General features: G+C 47.1%; 2 protein-coding genes across 3 annotated transcripts in view; both read left to right on the top strand.

Annotated features, from left to right (window-relative positions):
- Positions 1-6,734, top strand: part of LOC119386542 (heat shock protein 60A) — a 36,920-nt gene extending 30,186 nt beyond the window's left edge. The window contains exons 6-7 of the mRNA XM_037653817.2: positions 2,106-2,441; positions 5,915-6,734. Of these exons, the coding sequence (XP_037509745.1) occupies positions 2,106-2,441; positions 5,915-6,073 (495 nt within the window). The 3' untranslated portion in view covers positions 6,074-6,734. The remainder of the gene's footprint in view (positions 1-2,105; positions 2,442-5,914) is intronic.
- Positions 6,735-14,364: 7,630 nt separating this feature from the next.
- Positions 14,365-15,008, top strand: part of LOC119386541 (FUN14 domain-containing protein 1) — a 49,102-nt gene continuing 48,458 nt past the window's right edge. The window contains exon 1 of one of the 2 annotated variants that reach the window (XM_037653812.2): positions 14,365-14,529. In XM_037653812.2, the coding sequence (XP_037509740.1) occupies positions 14,380-14,529 (150 nt within the window). In that variant the 5' untranslated portion in view covers positions 14,365-14,379. The remainder of the gene's footprint in view (positions 14,530-15,008) is intronic. The other variant, XM_037653813.2, reaches the window with a different exon arrangement.

Here is a 15,008-nt window from a genome sequence, read left to right as displayed (position 1 = left end):
TCGAATATTTCTCAAACATTTTTCGAATAATTCGAAGTGAAATTGCAGAAAAAGTTGCAGAGAATCCCTAAGTACGTTCTTGTGAGATAGCAACATGAAAGTTTCTTTTTGCTAGGTTGATGAAGCGCTGATGGGGTCATATTTCATAGTTGTCTTTCTTATCAAGAATGAGGCAATGTAGAGGCCGAATTGTATTTATGTACATGATTTGGTGCAACCAAAGTGTTGCCAACAACACTTTACACGTGATAGGCAAAGATGCCATTTCCTCAGCCTCTCCTCCTCTTTCAACTTCTGTGGAAGCCCAACTGATGTGGCGGACAAGGGTCTGCTCTCTTCAAGTCCGGAGTTCCAAATCTGCCTCGTAGACGTTGATATATAAGAACATCTGAAATTTTGGATGCTAAAAAGCTTCGGCGTCCAATTTTTCGGACTTCCTGCCCAAATTTCAGGTCCAAAACAGCATTAATTGAGCCCCCAACTCTGCCACATCTTTCATCTCCATATTGGAACCAGCGTTTTCTTGAGTTAATACATTTGCGACCGTAGCGGAGCTTGAAAGGCAGCTTTGCCGCAATACGGTGGTGTGATGAGGTGAAGCATATTGAAAATCTAGGAACCACTTCCAAACGAACGTTGACTGTCTCTGCTAAGTTCGACCGTAACGGAGCTTGAAAGGCAGCTTTGCCGCAAAACGGGGGTGTGTTGAGGTGAAGCATATTGAAAATCTAGGGACCACTTTCAATCGGAATTTGTCTCTTGGCTAAGTTCGACCGTAACGGAGCTTGAAAGGCAGCTTTGCCGCAATACGAGAGTGTAATGAGGTGAAGCATATTGAAAATCTGAAGGGGTCACTTTCAACCGGACGTTGACTGCATTTGTCTTTGGGAAGTTCGAATAGTTCGAATAGTAAAATTTCAGTGCGAATTGAATCGAATAGCAAACACTATTCGAAAAATATTCGAAATTTCGAATATTCGCACACCCCTGTCAAACGCCTTTAAAAAAAATAAAGGTATTTTCTGTAGCACTTGGCATGATTTTGCTCAGCATTGCAAATCCTTCATCTGTAGCACTGTACATAGATGCACACTCGTTCCACACGCTTTTGTTCAGACCCCATGGCTACAACGACAGCCGGGCGAACTAACAATGCTCCTCCGGTCCACCATGGTTCAGTACAAGACCTACGGAAACGCACATGCCGCCGCCGCTGCTGCACAACACGCTGCGACACATAACCATAGCAACGCCGTCATTGTGCCCTGTGAATGTGGCCGATAATTTCCCCCCCACTTTTCTCCCGGAGTGCGTTCGTTTTTGGGTTGCTCCGCCCATCGTGCGGCGCTGTTGCAGTCGGCATTCGTTTTTCTCTGGCTGGGCAATTCTGCCTGCCAGCGGGTTGTCAAAACCTGTCAGGAAAAATTTGTTCTGGGAGGTTTGTGGTTATCAGACGCCAAAACGAGACGATGCATGCTCACCGCCATCATTTGAGGACTAGACAGATCGCAATGCGGGCGCTTGGTGACTTCACCTTTGGTTGCCGTTACGCCAGGCGTTATCTTTTAAAGCCCGTTCCGCCGTACGAGACGGTGCGATTACGAGTGGCAGCGAACATATCAGCGCATGTCTCAAGCGCCATCTCAGGTTTTTGCAGGAGGGCGTCCGCTCTTCGCGCTGCGTCGTCTGCTAGCTTGCAGCTCCGTCTGCCATGACCGATACACAGAAATCTAAGAATCCTCACATTTCGGGATAAAAGTTCGTAGTACTGAAGTGTTGTTAAAATGACACGGGAATTAAATAACGATTGTTATTCTGAAGTTCGTAGTTGTGAAATATTTTTACATTGAAACTATAAGCAGCCGGCAGGGGATTTCTTAAAAGTTTGTTGATCTGAAATGTTCGTTAATGTGGTGTTTGTTGTAACAAGGCTTCACTGTAATAACAATAACCTCAGTCAACGCCATTTGCCTGATGTTTCTGTTATTTTTTCTCTACCTTTTGTATTGGTATTGTTTGCAACCCACTGCCCTCTGTAATGTCTGTTAGACCCTGAGGATATTTACAGTAAGTTTAGTAACCAGTGGCTGTCTTTTGTCGTACAGGTGGAGGTGAATGAGAAAAAAGACCGGGTGAATGATGCGCTCAATGCAACTCGTGCTGCCGTGGAGGAAGGCATTGTGCCAGGTGGTGGCACTGCCCTGCTGCGTTGCCTGCCTTCACTGGACAGTGTCAAGACGGAGAACGAGGACCAGCGCACGGGCGTGGGCATCGTGCGCAAGGCACTCAAGCAGCCCTGCATGCAGATTGCCCAGAATGCCGGTGTTGATGCAGCCGTCGTTGTCCAGAAGGTGGTGGAGGGCAAGGATGACTTCGGATACGATGCCATGCGCAACGAGTACGTCCAGATGATCGGGGCCGGCATCATTGACCCCACCAAGGTGAGAATTGCACAAGTAACCTTACACTCACGGCTCGATTTAACGAAAAGGATAACCATTGTTGGCCTTAAGGGGAGACGTGGCAATGAAAACTATCTTTGTTATTTACAGTCGCCAACCGTTTATTCGGACGCCAAAAATTCGGACATGCTCGTTTATTCGGACACCTTTACGGCACCGCCACTCGTCCCATTGAAGTAATGTAAACTCACGACCGAAAATTCGGACGCCCCACAGTCCGCCGTTCGATTCTTCGGACTCCGGCCGGCTGATCGAGTACGACGTTGACCGCCATGACAAGCTGTCAGCAATGTTTACAAAACATGTTTACAAAATTTTGATAGGTTGCCAGCACTGAAATGTTGCACTGGCTATAACTGGAGATCGTGCCAGTGTCAAAAATTCATGCAGAAATTACCGATCTCGAAGCTATGTTTGTTCACTACACGTAACGGTTGCCTTTTGGCTTTAGCCAGTCAAGTATTCATTGAACGGCTACCACGGCCGAACAGCAGGCCAAGCCAAGCCAAGATTGGAATCGGCTCGGTGCGGCGTTTGAGGAGAATGACAGCGCATACGAGTACGACGCGGATCCTAATTCGGACAAAGAGAGTACGACAACAGAAGCGCTGCAACATCAATTAGCCCAACGTCGTTTCCTTTTGGTGTGTGAGGGTTTGCGTTGTCAGATGTTTCTGTGGCTAGGCCTGATCTGCATCCCGAGCTTAGTGTCCCGCTCCCTTGTTTGTTGCTTGACGTGCGAGGCCTGATCTGCTGAAATTGCTCCGACGCTGCCCGTTCCATGAACTAAAGAAACGCGGCAACTACAAGGCCGTGACGATGGCGAAAAAAGCGGCGATTATTCACCAGGTGGAAGTTGCTTGGGAGTTTTCGCCGAGTTGGGCGATGAGATATCTGTCAGCTACTCGAACCAGCGCATGTGGACAGTGACTGCCGTGATGACGCACCTCCCACACCAGTCATCAAATGCGGATTTAGCATAGGCCGTTGCAGTGCTACTGCCGACCATCACGGGTGGCCAAACATTGGCTGAAATACAGGCCGACTTGGTCACGCGTAAGCGTACATGTGTACAGACGCGCACTAACAAGTTTTTTCCGGCCGCTGGGCCAATAAAAGTGCTTTTTTCTGGTGAATCCATTTTTTCGGACTCCCGATTATTCGGACTTTTCGGCGGTTCCCACCGAGTCCAAATAAACGGTCGGCGACTGTATTGGGATAAAGTGGCGAAATTTGGCATGCGGAGGTAATTTGTTATGCTGATATCAAAACTGAAATTGGTTTTGAGATATCTGTCGTAGTTCTTGAGTTACAACACCTCATAGACTCTCATTGTCATCCCAAAATTAATTAATGAATTAGACACAAGTTCGTCAGAATATCTGCATAAGGATATTCGTAAGAGCTTATTCTGTGCTGTAAAGCTATTGGTTTATTTTTTTATGTTCAAATGAGCACACAAAAGAAAATTTGAAATTGCCTGTACATTTTGTCTTACCAGCAGCTTTTCCAAAAAGCCAATTATGAAAATCTGTATGATGTGCAGACAAATATGGACGGCAGTCGCGAACGTTTCAGGATCGAAGTGCAAGAAACGGAATGGTTACATGTCTTTATTTGTTGTAAAACGGGCACTAGGATGACTGACAGCAACTGCATAAAAAATGAAAGCTGGGAAAATTGAGCTCAAAGAATATGGAGCTCAAAGCTAAGAAAACGGAACTCTGAAGGGAGCTGGTTTTATTTTTTCATTTGAGAAATGCAGCATTGTGGCTACCTTAAGCTCCAATCTCTCCTCTTTACGGTGATGCCAAGATTGCGGCCTTGTGCCAAGGGAAAGCTGCAAGATGTGCATTTTTGAATGCCCAATTTGGTTGCGTGGATACCAACCCAAAACGCTGATTGCCTGCAGCCGCTGAAGATGAGGCAGTTGGCGCTCTTTAGGCCTAGCTTGCGAGTTGGCATGCTCTCATGAGAAGCTTACCTCTAGGCATGGAGATCAGGTGTTGAAAAAATTGCACTCAAGCCCCGACCCCAGAGCAGCATGCGTGAAATGAAATTTAAGTTCATGGCAGGAAGATCAGCAGCAAAAGCCTGCCCAGCTTGGAAGTCCACATACTGGCAGCATAGACGAAAGCTCTAGTCATGAAGCTTTTAAATTTGCAGGCAGGGATGCAAGCACGATGTCTGTTGCACTCTACTGCGACGTCACCAGTTATTCAGGCATTCTTGATGTGGGTGTGGCATTCCATGCAAAGCATGTAGCATGTGCAGCCATCAAGCAGCCATACCTAAAGTCTCTGAAATATAACTGAAGTAGCACCATTCATGTCAGTGTGCAGGCACCTCCTTTCTCGTGCTCTTTGCAGATTGTAAATGAAGTTAGTTGAGGTGCAAAGTTCGAGGAGCTCTTGGCCGAAAAGTGGGGCTTGTGCTATTCTTCTGCTAGAGACCACATGGGCGCTTCACTTTTAATTGGTAAAATGGGAAAGGTCAGAGATGCGGTAGAATAACTATAAATATGACAATGTAATGTATACAGAAGCATGTGGCATATTTTTTTTAACGCAAGTGTACAAATGTATGGTACGTGATCAGTGAGTACAGGACAGTGCTCACTTTTGATGGCAGCGCCACTGGAAACTCGGCTGCACTAAGAAATCACTTGTTTTCAAGCGCGATGCACTAGCTTTTTAGAAGGTCATGCAAGCACAATCTTGTTTGTCCACTTCTGGTTTGTTTACGTGATCAGTGCACAGTGTGTGGTTCACCGCACTTGCGGCTGTTTGTACAGTGGTTCTGCAGGTTTCAGTAAGCCTATCTGCTGTGCCAGTCATGGCAAAAACAGCTACAACAGCATACAGAAGCTCTTTGCACTGCAGCAGGAAAAATCCATAGTTTCCTGGTGGACACCCTTGCTAGGAGAGGAGGCAGAGGGGAAGGGACGCAGTTAGCGCTACTTAATATTTTTCAGGGACTTTAGCAATACCCATGCCTGTGCCAGTGCAAAGGCTTCATCGCCTAGGCAGTCACCCCCCTTCACACTGTGTGCCTGTGACTACTAGCTCCTGCTGTGGCCATTTTCCGCCTTCCCCCGCTCGGTTGTTCGCTCTGTGTACCCCCTTTTTTCTTAATGCCCTCGTTGCTATCTGTCCTCATCCGGCACATGTCCTTTGAGAAGCGTATTTGCTGCCTCGCTTGTTGGCGGGATTTTCCAGCAACCGCATTATAACCAGCCTTTCATCTTGGGGAACTGCATAATAAACAGTATGTTCTATGGAAGGGCAAACAGGAGTAAAAAAAGAAGCCCACATTATAGCCGGTCCTGCACGATAAGTGGTCTGAGCTACTAACCTACATGGGCCTCCATGTACTGGAAGAAATTGTGACAAATTGTTGCATGCCCTCTGGTCGCAGCTCAACAGTCGTTTACTGGTTGCTCTTGTGTGCAGGTTGTGCGGACAGCATTGCTGGATGCATCTGGTGTGGCCTCCCTCTTGACGACGGCCGAGGCTGTTGTTGTGGAGCTTCCAAAAGAGGACAAGGCTGATGCCATGGGTGGTATGGGAGGAATGGGCGGCATGGGAGGCATGGGTGGCATGGGCATGTAAAGAGGAACGACCAGCGCTCTACCCGGCTGCTAGAAGAAGCACAGCACTGCAATCTGCTCGCGAGACGCCTGCAATGACAGCGGGATCTGATCAACACATCCGGTGGAGTTTCTCAATGGAGGCTGGCAAGCAAGAGTGCTCCAAAGTGCAGTAGTAGTGTATTATAGCGACTCAATATGAAGTATTAACAGGAGCTGGAGGATTGGCCTGCAGCTTTGGTTACGCTATGCCGAACTTTTTTTTTTTTTTCTTTTTGTAGTAAGAATATTTTTAACGAAATGTATAGTATAGTTCATATGGAGTAATGAGGGCAGGGTTCAAGAGCTTGAAAGTAGCTCTGAATTGCTGCACCCCTTGGGCTCTGCCGTTGGATGTGTGCAGCGTGTCGGAGACTGATTCTGGTGTTGCACAGTGCCTCTTCAGTTGACGGCTGGAACAGTTCATTGACACCAAGAGGGGCACCCTGTGTAGACTGGGGAACGGGTGGCACGTGCTTGGGGCCAGTGTTTACATTGTTCATAGTAATTGCATATTCCTGCCTCCTGTATGGATGCTGGAGATGTCATCCATTGTTGTGCTCCATCATTGTTTATAGAGGAAATGTGTAATAAGAAATATGAGTCCTGTTTTCCATATTCATATAAAAAAGACACACTACTGATGTTTGTGGTTTTCTTGCCTGTCATGAGCCTTATAGAAGACACTCATTGTGTTAGCAATGACACAATGGTGTACAATGCTGCAGGGTCATCACATCTAGAAATGCTACTACAAATTGCATATTGACAGTTCTCTTGACGGCTGACTATTGCCCAGTTCAGGTATGGCATGGTTGTTTGTGACTGTGAAGTCGTGTGAGGAGAAAACTTGGGATCACCATCTCCTTTCCACTGTTTTGATTATATTGCTGACCAGCAAGAAGTAACTGAGAATATCTATTTCAGCAACAGGTGGTGTAGATTGCCAAGGAGCCTCACATGTCTTGCACCCTGTGTAGACTGGGGAACGGGAGCTAGTGACCCTCCATATGCAGATGACTGCATTGCAACAATGACTTGACTACAGCATTGTGTACAGTGGTGGTCCAATGGCACCGTTGTGCACTAGTTCTTGTTCTGGCAACAAACCCATCAGTAGCTTTTCTATGACTGCCGCAGAAGCCCTCCCCTCTCCCTGTTTGCAGAGGGCTCACCAGCTTCAAAGCAACTCAGATTTGAAATTTTGGTGTCCATAGATGGCAGCACTTGCACATCACCAAAAGGAGGGAAGTCAAGAGTCAACTCTAGGTGTGTAAATCTCACCAGGACACAAAAGTATTCGTCATGCAGTGTACAGAAAGTAGCGCTGCTTGAAACTTGCCCGGGAACACCTCAAAACATGGTGGATGCTTTGTCTTCCCTCTATCGTTGGGCCTTAGCTACATCCATCCTAGCGACCCTCCAACTTCTCCCTTTCGCCTAATCTGAACAATGGGTACTGGCCTGTCTCCTCAGGCGTTCGCTGCTTAGTGAGAGGCTTCCCGGACCATTGCATATTGTAGTACGTTTCATTCTTTCACTTTGAGATAGAGCTAGGGTGGCTAGAAGGGGAGGTGTGATGACCGGGCGGCAAAAGTTGGCCGCCATTCGCGTGAATGCCGTGGGGCGGCGCTGTCGTCGGGGGCGCCGTCAGCGAACGTGTCTTCGGCAGGGAGAACGCTTCAGTAGAAATGCGTTACCAAATTATATAAAACTTTAGCTGATAATGCAGTTCCTTAGCGCAGAGCTTGTATTGCGGTACTGTTATCATGCGGTTTTGAAATACGGGGTACAGAGCCGAGTTTTGTTGAGACGAAAAGCAAGTGGTGGTCGCTGTGAAGGCGTGCAAGTATTTTAGTGTTACCCGAAAAGTCTTTAGAAGAATATTCATTACTCGATGATTATATGACTTGCTAACTTAGTGTCTGTTCACAAGAGTGGACCGCGAAGTAGTGTTTTAAACTATAGGCCCATTTCCTTCACAAGTGTCGCATGCAAAATACTTGAACACATGTTCTATTTACCAATGTTATGACTCATATGAACACGCATTCCTTACTTAATCCTCAGCAGCACGGCTTTCGTAGTCGTTTTTCCTGTACAACACAATTACTTGAGTTGACACACAACTTATCCTGTGCTTTAGACAAGGGTTTCTCTGTTGACTGCTTCTTCCTAGATTAAAAAAAAAGCCTTTGGCGTTGCACCCCACTCTTTATTAATTGAAAAACTAAAAATGTATAATGTGAACGATACAGTTAATTGTGAACTGGATAAACGAGTATTTAAATTTGTGAAGGCAGAAGGTCGTCATCAATAGGAAGATGCATCCCGGGAAGTTGATCTGTCCTCTGGCGTGCACCAAGGGTCAGTCTTGGGTCCGCTATTGTTCATCTTCATAAATGACATTTGTTCAGGTATTTCATCACATATCAAATTATTTGCCGATGGCTGCGTTTTGTACAGAATTATACATAGCTCCCATGATTGCGCTACTCTCCAAAATGACATCGACAGGGTCTTATAATGGTGTGATAAGTGGCGTATGTTATTAATGGAAAAAAAAAACTGCATATGTGTTTCACTAGGGAAAAGGCTGCCCATGACTCTTATTATGTTATAAATTCAACCAGGCTGCTATCAGTTCGCGAACACAAGCATCTTCATGTATATTTCACACCGGACCTTTCCTGGAGCCGTCACATCAATCGCGTCACAATTAAAGCCGGGCATGTGCTAGGTTTCCTGCGCAGAAATGCAAAAAAAGTTACCATTTGAGGCCAAGACAACTGTACATGTCTAACGTTCGATCTATCTTAGATTACGCTTGTGCTGTGTGTGATCCGTGGAAGGCAAGTGACGTGTCCAATTTAGAAAGAATTCACAACATGACTGTTTGGTTTGTCTGCTCTGGCTATATACCAGGAATTTCAGTGTTTCAAAAGCAAAAGGCTTGGTTGGGACTTCTACACAAACGAAGGGAATATCTGCGGTTGAAACTACTTCATAACGTATTTCATGACCGAACGGGTCTGGACCCCTCGCGATACTTTCACAAACCGGATTACGTTTCGCAGCGATTACATCATGCCAATAAGATAAAGGAAATAAGCTGCCAGACTGACGCATTTAAAGTGTCATTTTTTCCGAGGACGATAAGCAAGTGGAATAGGTCATCTCCTGAAGTAGCAGAAATTACTTCACATGAAGATATATTTTCAAGTTCACTGCTGGGTCGCCAGTAGTGTACTGGCACGGTTGTGTAAGGACAAAACTGTACCATGAACCCGATTTATATTGCGTATATCCCATGTATCACTACGTAAGTTGACAGTGAATTGTGTTTATTGTAATGTTAAAGTGTCGGAATCTGTATTTGTATCGAAATATTGTATTCTTCCCCCCTACTGTAATATGCCCTTGGGCGCAGTGGGTACTATGATAGATAAATAAATAAAGCATGAAAAAATTTCGGGGGTGTCAGAACCCCCTCAACCCCCCCCCCCCCCCCCTTTACTTACGGCCCTGGGGGCTTAATTATGTTCCAATGCGCTCTGATCATTTTATTCGTGCGCCTCATTACGTGCGAAAGCAGATAACTTGATTTACGCCAACCAAATCAGAATTAAACCATGGCATAAACGGTAATACAACGTTCGGTAGTCTTTTCAGGCTCAATTCATAAACCAAATAAATAAATGCAACATGTTAATAGGTAAATAAACTTTATTGTGTACAACATAATGCACTTGATCGTTTCCGCGGCATGTCTCACATCACACAAGGTTTCTTCTTTTGACTTTTTTGTCATTAATTTTTTGACTTTTTGTCATTCACTCCTCTGTTTGCGCAAATGCTTTGCGCAAACAGCGGAATTCTCTTGAAGCGGTTTGTCAGCCCTCGGAATGGCGCATGCCCACTTCAAGAACAGTTCCTGGCAAATCGGTGCACGGAAAAGGGACACTTTTCCGAACAGGATCTGTAGCCGGTATCACACCCTGGCACGAAGCACCAATAACGCTGAGTTTTTTTCTTTGAGATAGACGGCATCTTTGCCAGCACACAGCACTCATGAATCAACCGAACACGCCAACACTTCGCAGCAACTACACAACTACAAACCGCCGTCCAGGCGTTGACAGCATTGACAGCCGGATGCCGCGGAAACGCTGACGGCGCCCCAGATGGCAGCGCTATGTTGTGCCCTAGCGGCGATCACGCGAAAGAGGACCACCCTCTCCTATGGCTGGCCGCCGCGCTCAGCACACCTCCCCTTCCAGCCACCCTAATAGAGCACTGCATGAACTCGGTCTTACCCAAAAGCCCCAGTGTACACTACAAAGAAGAGGAGGCACAACAACACCGGAATAGGGTGCCAGTGTATAATTTGCAAAATTATTTCCTAGCTTAAAATCAAGTTACCCGTTTGAGCTTCCTAAAATAAATGCCATTAAATGGTATTGTGCAACGTAGTAATTTAATATTTTTACACAGAAGTGCCGCACAGCTATTCTCAACGGAATATGCCACAAGCAGGAACTTTTATCAAAATTAGCATCTTTTATCTGAAACGTTTTTAGCTGCTGCTTTGCCATATCTAGACCACCTGAGCACGTAGTTGGAATGGCTATTTTGAGAACATCTCATTTCAAAGAAAATGTGAACAGAGCGTTTCTGCACTTTGTTTTGCAGCTGTAGAAAACAATTTCATTTCAAATTGTATATAAAAACCTAATGCCTTTCAATCTCACGAAAACAAATTCATAGGCATGCGCGAATTATCTTTTTGTTGTAAGATGCTTGGTAAACCAGGTATTGCTACCGTTGAAAATTTCAAAAAGCAGCCACGGCACGAAAGAAAAGTTTAAGAATTTTTCCACATTCGGTAAATTTTTTAGTATTAATGTTTAAAAGTTACGTCGAAAGTGGTCGAGCCCGGGACAGTTGGCGTGGAATGAACCATCGCCACGAGCGCGAGTTGCCACGTCGTGAAGGCACGTGCCGAGCTAACACGTGGCAGTGACCACTGAACTTGAAAAATTGTTTTCCTTCTGAAATCAAAGCTTGTTCTGATCTTCGTATGCGCAGTTAACGCCTCGAAGAACCAGTTCCTGCTTTCCTGTGACGTTTCTAAACTGCGCTCACCATTCACTTGTACTATCGCGCTCAGTGTGAGCTACATCCCGCGATCGCGTGGCCGAGCGCTCTGCAAGGTTGTGCAGTGGCGGCGATCTTGGCATATTTTCGAGTTATCGGGAGAGAGTTTGGCTGCTCGTGCGAGAACGCATCGCCCCCACTTGCTTGCTTTCACCCGCAAAGTTATGATTTTCTAGGCTAATATCACCGCAGGGCAAAACGAGGGCGAGGGAGAATGCAAGTGGAGGCGATGCGCGCTCGCACGGACACGGCGGAGCTGATCCAGCACGCAGCAACAGCCCACGGGTAGTGCTCCTACTTCATAGCTAGCTAGCCTCTGCTAGAGTGTACTACCTCTGCTGCATGAGCCGCCGCTGTCCCCCTTGCAGGCGCAGTAAATTCCTGTGAGCGCTGAATAGGACGATTAGCTGCGGACAACGGATGATTTTTTGAGCATCCAGGATCTCTGGTGGCAACCGACAAAGCAAACAAAGACGAAGCGGCAGTCCTCCTCTCCATAACCGGTTCTCCTACCACCTCTCCACCTTATTTGGAGACAGTGCTGGTAGTCGAAACGCTGTCGCGACGCTGAAGAAACGTTGAGCAGTGTGCTTGATTGGGCTGGTTGGTGGTTGGTAGACGAAGATTTATTCTTCGTCTACCAACCACCAACCAGCTGCGCGCCCTCTCTCCATAAGGAGAGGACGCGGCGCCGCGTCAAAAAGTCACGCGTTGACGCGCTGCAACGCGTACGTGTGTTCGGGCCTTTAAAAGGGCGGGACGAGAAGGGGAGACGGAAACTGTCAGGGATGGTAAAATCAATGAGCGATTAATCGATTAAAAGTACGCCGCAAAAACGATTAATCGTCATCAATGTCCGCCTTTCAATTTATCGAATTAATCGATTTAAACTTCCATTAATCGATTACGGCACCCCAACACCACCCCTGGCCGGAACGTCTGATTGCGAGGCGAGCGATGCCGAAACACAGAAGTCGAGTGCATCTTCTCTTTTCACTGCAGCGCATATTCGTAGTGTGAGCGCGAAAAGTGAATGACTCTTCCTCCCCTTTACATATCATCATCACTTGTGCATCTTCGTCATCTGTAAATATCATCATCAATGGGATTTTGGGCTCGAGCACGGCTGAATAAAGCGGTTCCTCATAGTACGCTAGTACAATGAGCCGGCGGCGGCCCCCAGGAGCCGCTTGATAGCGCCTCTGACTGGCGTTTGCAGGTATAAGTAACGCCACGGAGAAGGAGAGCGCAAATGCTGCTCGACGGCGCAGAAGTGCCGTGAAGCTTATCTCATCAGATCCCGAAGTAGTTGCCTGGCAATTAGCGGTTCAGCGTACGAAGAATGAACAGAAGAAGGCTAATAACCCTACACGATCTGGAAAGCTAAGAATAATCAGCTGAACCTTTGGCTAAATAGCCGAGCTAAGCCACGTGCTGCAATTTTTTTATTACTATGTGGCACTTCACTTCGACGAAATCAATGAAATACCGCGTCGGCTTCGTCACTCACTGTACGAAATGCTAAATAACTGCTCCGAAAAAATGTTACGCTTCTCATAATGCCTTTGTAACAACGCCACAACGCCCTGACTTCCGACGTCGTCTGCTACCGCCACCTAAATAGAAACCTCGGGAGCCGAGCACGCTGCTTTTGTATGTGGTGATGAACCATTTGTGTCGAAGCAGCATGGGCTTCAGCGCGTGCTTGCGGTAAATGCACATATTCTTGCTCCGAGAAATGCGTGCAACTTCATTCATGGTAGGTTTGCACCTAAAAAGTGGCCGCGGTTGACACGACAAGCATGCTCAAATTTACATTCCTGTTTAGCACACATATCCATAGGCGTGCGCACAGGGGGGGCGCCCCCCCCCCCAATCACCTAAGAGGGGGGGCGCAAAATCTGCCCCGTACATTAACCTTTCTAGCAGGGGCGTAGCCAGAAATTTTTTTCGGGGGGGGGGTTCAACCATACTTTATGTATGTTCGTGCGTGCGTTTGTATGTGTGCGTGCCTATATACGCAAGCAAAACTGAAAAATTTCGGGGGGGGGTTGAACCCCCCCAACCCCCCCCCCCTTGGCTACGCCCCTGCTTTCTAGTCACCTAAGGGGGGGGGGGGCGCAAAATCTGCCCCATACATTGGGTGAGGGCAACGCCACGAGCTCCGCTCTTTCCTCGGTGTACGCACCAGTAGTGCGTAGCTGTCCCAAGTTTTATTTATTTATTTATTTATTTATTTATTTATTTATTGACTTAATAGCTAGGGTGGGGGGGGGCGCTGCGATGAACCTTCGCCCCCCCCCCCCCTGATGGGAATCCCTGCGCACGCCTATGCACATATCTGTATGAAGCACGAGGCAAGCGGATTCAAGGCTTGTGTCTGCGTCTGGGAACACCTGTGTCCCGTCCTGTGTATGTGTTCCTTACTTGTGCCTGCGTCTGGTTTCTTGCGCTATATATACGAATATGACTGCAAGTGAATTCTGCGTTTTGTGGGAAGCAACCAAGCAGGCTTAGAGCTGCATGCAGCCGCAACCTTTCTGATATATGATTGGAGGCAAATGCGAGAGAACCCTACACACACGCGCGCGTGCCTCATTCGGAGTTCTAGCTAGATAACATGAGCAGAAGTTTCTCTGCAGCATGATCTTAATATTGCCGGTTGCTCCTTACTGCGCCGATTTTCTACGGTTGTCACTTGTCACAGGGTGCACTTTCGATCGCCATCTACAGCCACATAGGGATTAACATTTTCGATGGTTGACTCAGTTCTCCATCGTACAAAAGGGTCAATCGCGATCGAAAAATACGGTACCTATCGAGCTCAATTGCGATAGCAAATGCACCGTGTGTCAGCCGACCCTATTACTTTGCGCACTTGAATGAGCATGCTGCAAGGTGTGGCTGTATGGAGACGCTAGCAGACGATTCCGCGACGCCCCCCCCCCCCCCCCCCCCAAAAAAAAAAAAAAAAAAAAACGGCGGACGCCCCCAGTGTTGCCGAAGCACCAAACATTATGATATGCAGCACGCAAAGGATAGGCTTAAAATTTGTTTCCGATAATTATATGGAGCGATTTCTTCCTCGCTCAGGCAGGGCTTAATTCAAATTTCCCGCCGTGTTAGCCGCGAATGCGCAATCGACTTTCGACCCATAAGGCCATAACACAAAGGAAAACCAGGCCCCAGGCGCTGCCAAGCTTACCTGCAACCAGGCGCTGCAGGTGCTGCAGGTTTGCTCACCTGCAAAGTGTAGGGCGCCAGGCCGAGCGCAGTGCGAAGGTAAGCCTCAGTGCGATACACCACCTGTGTTTTTTCGTGTTTGCATGGCTTGTCTCTGCGATGCGGGGCACAAGCGCGCTTCCGCTTGGCGTGGCTGGGCGCGTCCTTGTTTAGGATCTATGCAGCTTTGAGTGAATAGCATGAATAGTACCTCGAAGTGGGGCAAGTTACGGTAGCGCAGGGTTAATAATACTGCATTTCACGTAATTGGCAGCTCTAAAACACGAAGACAGGACGGGTCCGTGTAATCTGTCGGTGCGCTGCGTGATATCAACGAAGCCGACGAGCCCGGTTATATTGTAGAAGTCACGTATATTCTTTTGATAGAAGTTTTTCGCATCCTTGCTTTGTGGTGGTGCCGCCAATATTGCAAAAAGATATGTGGTTAGCTGAGCACATCCTTACGTCCCTACTTAACGACAACAACCGTTAAGGTTACGTCCAGCGTGTTAACCAACCAGTGCAGCTTGTTACCATTA

This window comes from Rhipicephalus sanguineus, chromosome 3 (assembly GCF_013339695.2).
Source record: "Rhipicephalus sanguineus isolate Rsan-2018 chromosome 3, BIME_Rsan_1.4, whole genome shotgun sequence".
Taxonomy (NCBI): Eukaryota; Metazoa; Arthropoda; class Arachnida; order Ixodida; family Ixodidae; genus Rhipicephalus; species Rhipicephalus sanguineus.
The sequence above is the reverse complement of the archived record's forward strand: the minus strand, read 5'-3'. Positions and strand labels throughout refer to the sequence as shown.